The 6637-nt window shown below is 55.0% G+C and overlaps 1 protein-coding gene across 1 annotated transcript in view; it reads left to right on the top strand.

Moving 5' to 3' along the window:
- The window catches only part of LOC102423058 (D(1B) dopamine receptor), an 8706-nt gene extending 7067 nt beyond the window's left edge, over window positions 1-1639 (top strand). Inside the window, exon 3 of the mRNA XM_006106071.3 lies at window positions 3-1639. Coding sequence (XP_006106133.1) covers window positions 3-1238 — 1236 coding nt within the window. The 3' untranslated portion in view covers window positions 1239-1639. The remainder of the gene's footprint in view (window positions 1-2) is intronic.
- The last annotated feature ends 4998 nt before the right edge of the window (window positions 1640-6637 follow it).

Here is a 6637-nt window from a genome sequence, read left to right on the forward strand (position 1 = left end):
CGGCCATCGTGCGCAGCCGCCACTTGCGCGCCAGGATGACCCACATGTTCATCGTGTCTCTGGCCGTGTCCGACCTCTTCGTGGCCTTGCTGGTCATGCCCTGGAAGGCTGTGGCGGAGGTGGCCGGCCACTGGCCCTTCGGGGCCTTCTGCGACGTGTGGGTGGCCTTCGACATCATGTGCTCCACCGCCTCCATCCTGAACCTGTGCGTCATCAGCGTGGACCGCTACTGGGCCATCTCCAGGCCCTTCAGCTACCAGCAGAGGATGACCCCGCGCGTGGCCCTGGTCATGGTGGGCCTGGCCTGGACCCTGTCCATCCTCATCTCCTTCATCCCGGTCCAGCTCCACTGGCACCGGGACGAGGCAGGCTCCCGGGGCGCGGTGGACCCGCCGCCAGCCGACCTGGCCAACGGGACGTCCTGGGGGACAGCGGGGGACCCAGAGGTACGGGAGGAGAACTGTGACTCCAGCCTGAACCGCACTTACGCCATCGCCTCCTCGCTCATCAGCTTCTACATCCCCGTGGCCATCATGATCGTGACCTACGCGCGCATCTACCGCATCGCGCACGCCCAGATCCGCAGGATTGCCTGCCTGGAGCGGGCGGGGCAGCGCGCGCAGAGGTGCGGGGGCCGTGAGCCGGAGCCCGGCCTGCGGGTGTCCATCCAGAAGGAGACCAAGGTGCTGAAGACCCTGTCGGTGATCATGGGGGTCTTCGTGTGCTGCTGGCTGCCCTTCTTCCTCCTGAACTGCATGGCCCCCTTCTGCAGCCGCCGCCCCGAAGGCGCCCGCGCCGGCTTCCCCTGCGTCAGCGACACCACCTTCGACGTCTTCGTCTGGTTCGGCTGGGCCAACTCCTCGCTCAACCCCGTCATTTACGCCTTCAACGCGGACTTCCGGAAGGTGTTCGCCCAGCTGCTGGGGTGCGGCCGCCTCTGCTCCCGGCGCACCCGGGTGGCGACGGTGACCCTCAGCAACGAGCTCATCTCCTACGACCAGGACACCGTCTTCTCCAGGGAGACCGCAGCCGCCTACAGCCACGTGGTCCACAGCGAGGTGACCCCCCGCCACAGGGAGGGGGACAAGGAGGAGGAGGGCCCTTTGGATCTCATGTGCCAGACCGCTCAAGCGTCCCCAGAGGGTGACCCTGCCGCCCAGTCTGTCTGGGAGCTGGGCTGTGAGGGGGAGACTTCATTAGGCAAAACGACGCCTTTCACCTCAAGTGGGTTCCATTAAACTGCATACAATGCCCTTCGTGGACCTACAGAGCTGCCCAGACACTGAAGCACGGGAACACACACACACACACACACACACACACACACACACACACACACGTCCAGTGTTGCTCGGATCACCATCGCTCCTGTCTCTGTGTAGTAGCGTTTGTGCTTAGAAACCTTACCTGACTGGTTTGTTGTTGAAAGAATTGGCAGAAGCAATTGGGGCAAACTCGGTGTAATATACCCCAGTCTGGCAGATGCGGACCGATGGTCCTTTTAGAGGTGGTGTTTGGTCCTTACAAAAAACTGGAAATGTGGGACTTGGTCTTAAACATATATCCTCTTCCCCTTTAAACCAATGGATGGCTCAGCGACTTGGGCTCGGGCGGCTTTTTGGATAGGTTCAGCGTGTGCGGTGCTGACGGGCGGGTGGCTCTGCTCCCCTGTCTCTTGCCTCCCGGGGCCTGTGTTGAAGCAGCATCTGCGCTCGGCGTCCTCCGACAGCTGAGGAATGCTTCCCGGCGTGTCCTGGTGTCTAATAAACACAGATTGTGTGTGCGACGGGTGATTGTCTTGCTTTGCCCGGTTGGTCCGCAGGATGGCTCCTGCGGAAATCATGAGTGCGTCCTTTCAAAGCAGGGAAGACCTCGCTGGGGCTGGAAGCACATGGTCCGTTTGTTTCCTGTACGGACAGCTTGGCCTTAAAGAGGCACGTAGGGCCATGGGATCTTTTCGTTTGTTTGTTTCTTGTTAATCCTCACCTGAGGGTATTTTTTCCATTGATTTTTAGAGAGAGTGGGAGGGTGGGAGGAGGGGGGCGAGAGAGGGAGAGAGAGCGAAACATTGATGTGAAGGTGACACATAGATTGGTTGCCTCTGCACACTCCCTGGCTGGGGTAGGGGAACAAACCTGCAACCAGGTACGTGCCCTTGACCAGGAGTGGACCCCTCGACCCTTTGGCGTGCAGGCTGATGCTCCACCACCAAGCACACTGGCCAGGGCATGGGCCAGGGGATTGTCAAGAGCTTCTGATGCCTCCAGGATTTTTAAAAAATATATTTTATTGATTTTTTACAGAGAGGAGGGGAGAGGGATAGAGAGTTAGAAACATTGATTCAGCTGCCTCCTGCACACCTCCTAATGGGGATGTGCCCGCAACCGAGGTACATGCCCTTGACGGGAATCGAACCTGGGACCCTTCAGTCCACAGGCCGATGCTCTATCCGCTGAGCCAAACCGGTTAGGGCTCAGAATTTTTTTTTATTAGACACAGACATCTGGAGTCTGTGCTGAGAGCTAGCTTCAATGCCACGGCATCAGACACCAACATCTCAAGCCTGAGATTCTTTTTTTATCTGATTTGGAATCTTTTTTTTAAAAGAACGTAACACAAAACAACTCTCTGATTCCTAGACGGTTTCTATCAGTTCCGGGAGGCGATCACATGGCATAACAGCGAGATCTGTCTCAGCTTTTGATCAACCGTGTGTTCGGAAGGATGTTGACATGCTGACCTGCTTTGGAAAACAAATCCCAGTTTTAAACAGGGATTTTTATTTGTAGACAACAAGCAGTGAGGGACTGCACTTTAACTAAAATGTAGGAGCGAGAGGCGACATTTGAATGAACTTGAAAAACCTGTGCCTTGAGGGGCTCCCCCAAATGCCCAAGGAGGTCCAGTAGTCATCCCCCCCTCCCCCCGCGCCCCGCAGTCCACACAGGAATTGGGGCGTGGTATTCTAGAACCATCCCGGTCAAGAGCAGCTCACTGCCGTTGGAGCTCAGTATGAGCGCTGTTGGCGAAAGCAAATGAAATGTGGATGTGTAATTCCATGCAGTCGGCCCCCACTTTGAAGCAGGTTTATCAAGACCCATTCAATCCATTTGGCTCCTCTTAGGGATGATTTGATTGTTAGAGTCTACTGACCAGCCGTGTCTCGTTCACTGTAAAATGTGCAGTGCCTGGCACGTGATGCGTAACAGGTTATTTGTTGAATGAATAAGTGACTATTTGGGAACGGCGAAATGGAAAGCAAATCCTATTTGGAACATTCATTTTCATACATGACTTGGAATATTCATTTTCATATATGATTTGGAACATTCATTTTCATACATGATTTGGAACATTCATTTTCATATATGCTTTAGTCAAATCGATGTTGGCGTCTGAGGTCTGAGTCCCATTTCTGACCTCCTGTGAACTGACAGCGAAATGGACCACCAGGGAAGCACCCGACGGTGACAGGTGCCTGCTCTGTGGTTCAGGAAGTGGCTGCGTGACCTTGAACGAGTGGATGAGGCTCCCTGGGCCTCAGGTTCCCGCTGCATCTGTCCATTGCGCTCCACGGTGCAGACGTGAGTGGATGGAGTCCAGGGGGAAAACAAGGCTCCGTGTGCGTTTCCTCCGCAGGGCTGCCTGGGGCATTCATTCCCTGTGCAGCGAGAGGCCCCTCACAGGAGAGGATTCTGCATTGTTTCCCACTGTCTCTGCCCTGGGGAACCCCTGTTAAAATGGGAATTCTTATTTCCAGCTCTCCGGGGATCACAGTGTCAGGGAACACAGTTTGAGAAACTCCACTTGATCTGGAAGCCTCGAAAATGCAGCTGTTTTAGACAGGCTGTTAGAAGCCAACGCTTTTGTGGCAAACATTGTTCTAGACCCCAGTTCAAATCATCCCTGTGTCGGGAAAAGTGGATTATGTGAGGATTTTGGAAACCCCTTCTGAAAAATATCAACCATTTCGATTATTTACACAACCATGTGGTGGGCACTGTCCTAGGGATCTAGTCACCCATCCAATGCTCTGTGTCCTGAGCTTCTTTTTAGGGGGAGAGACAAGCGCACCGCCCGGACTGGCCAGCCTGGCTGCAGCGCGCGGCCCCACGCAGACTGAAATGTCCCGCCAGGCGGCCCTGATTGATGTGCTGCTACAGGAGACAGAGCGAGAGCAGTGGCGAAGCTGTGTTATCCAGGGTGGTCCAGGAGCTTCTGGAAGAGGCTGATGGAGAGAGACCCAGGTGAAGAAGTAGGGGTTGGAGCAACTCTAACGCCAGGAGGAAGAGCGCGCCAGGCAGAGGGACTGGCTCCAGCCCAGGCCTGGGAATGGGACGGCGCTTGGCACCTGGGAGGAGAGAAAGGCCGCCCCTGTGGCTGAGGGCCCTGACAGGTCGGCTATAAGGCAGGCCCGTATAGTGTTCAGCTGATGCTCAGCCCCGGGGGCAGGCACTGTCATTACCCACTCACAGATGAGGCAATGAAGGCACGAGGAGGGGACTCACTAGCCCGGGACCACAGAGCTTAGGAGCGGCAGAGCCGGACGTGAACCTGGTAGCCTGGCCATGGAGTCTACACCGCCCGGCAGTGGTGAGAGGGGCCGCAGGGCATACCCCGTCAGCTACCGCACTAGCACCTGGACCAGGACATTCCTCATTCCCGTGTTAGGAGCTGGTTAACTGCGGTGTTCCCATGGCCACCTTCCCCGCGCACCTGCGTTGGGGGGCAAGCAGCAGGCGGCAGTGGGGCAAAGAGCCACGTCCTGAGCCCGTCCGTGGTGGAGCCTCATATTAACCCCACGTGCTAGGATTTTTCCATCTTACAGATGAGGACCCTGAGGCCCAGAGAGGTTAATTGTTTGTCCAATGTCCTATCACTAGGAAGTGGTGGAACCAGGGTGTACACCTGGGCCAGTGGTTCTCAACTGGGGTGACTTTGTCCTCCAGGGGCCATTTTGGGTTGTCAGAACTGCGTGTGGGGTGCTCCGGCCATCTAGTGGGTCGTGGCCAGGGATGCTGCCAAACACCCTACTGTGCGCAGGATGCCCCCCCCCCCCCGCCCCCAGGACTAGTCGGCCCTGAGAGGGCTTGACCCAGGCTGGTGGAGTCCATGTCCCAGCTGCCTGTCCACAGAGCGCACCGCCCAGGGTTGGAAACGCCACAGTCCCCCAAATTAAAACCACGATGAGACATCACCTCAACCTGTCAGAATGGCCACCATCAATGAGTTAGCAAACAGCACGTGCTGGTGAGGGTGTGGAGAAAGGGGAACCTCGTGTACTAATTGGTGGGAATGCAGACTGGTGCAGCCACTGTGGAAAGCAGTGTGGAGGTTCCTCGAAAATTAACAATGGAACTGCCTTATGACCCAGCGATTCCACTTTTGGGAATTTATCTGGAGAAACCCCAAACACGAATTGGAAAGAATATACGCACCCCTATGTTGATAGCCGTGTTATTCACAATAGCCAAGATTTGGAAGCAGCCCAAGTGCCCATCACAGACGAGTGGATAAAAAAGTTGTGGCATGTTTACACAACGAAATACTACTTGGCCATAAAACAGAAGGAAATCTTATCATTTGCATCAGCACGGATAGTCCTGGAGAGCACTGTGCTGAGTGAAATAAGCCAGTCAGAGAAAGACAAGTCCTGTATGACCTCACTCATATGTGGGATCTAATGAACAAACTGAACTAACAAGCAAAACAGAGACAGACTCATAGATAGAGAGCAGGCTGACAGCTGTCTTTGGGGAGGGGGTGCTGAGTGGGAGAGTGGAGGGATTGAGCAAAATAGAAAAAAAAGAAAAAGAAAAAACCTATGGACATGGGCAATAAGCGTGGTGATTGCCGGGGGAGGGGAGTGGGGGGTAAATGGTGACAGACGGAGACTTGACTTGGGCTGGTGAACACACAATAGCGCAGAGAGGATGTGTTGTGGATTTGTGCCCCTGAAACCTGTGTAATTCTGCTAACCAGTGTCACCCCAATAAATCCAATGAGAAGAAACAACAAGAAACTCCACAGCCCCAAGTTCAAATTTCAGCTCCCCCCATTGATTGGTTGTTTGAGTCTGGGCACCGCTCCTAGCTTCAGTTTCTTTATCTGAGAAACGGGCTCATCAACCCCAAAGGTTTGGGGGAGGATTAAAAATGAATGTGTGACACACTGAGGTTATTGTCGTGTTGTTCTCTTCTCTCTCCTTTTCTCTTCTCCGTTTTATAAGACCTCTGTGGTTGGACGCATTTGATGGAGACTTTGGGGTTCCTAGCTTGGGTGGAGCTACATTCTCCCGGAAGCTAAGGGCCGTGACAGCCGAGGCCCATCTCAGCTCTGCCTCCTCTCAGCCTAGAACAGCGGTGTCTGGCGCGGAGTAGGTGCTCTCTAAATGTCAGCCTCTTGCCCTCGGCGTCTCTCTCACACACACACACACACACACACACACACACACACACACACACGAAGTGACAGGTGACCTGGGGAGGGGCCAGAGAGACTCCCCCTGCATTTGGGGGTGGCCTTCTTTCCCGCACCCTGTCCAGCATATGGGGCACAGCAGGGACGTGTGAGCAGGTGAGCAGGGAGCACTTCCTTAAACTTGCTCTCACTCTCCTTACCCTGTTCCGGGCTCCGT

Source organism: Myotis lucifugus, unplaced genomic scaffold (assembly GCF_000147115.1).
Source record: "Myotis lucifugus unplaced genomic scaffold, Myoluc2.0 scaffold_762, whole genome shotgun sequence".
Taxonomy (NCBI): domain Eukaryota; kingdom Metazoa; phylum Chordata; class Mammalia; order Chiroptera; family Vespertilionidae; genus Myotis; species Myotis lucifugus.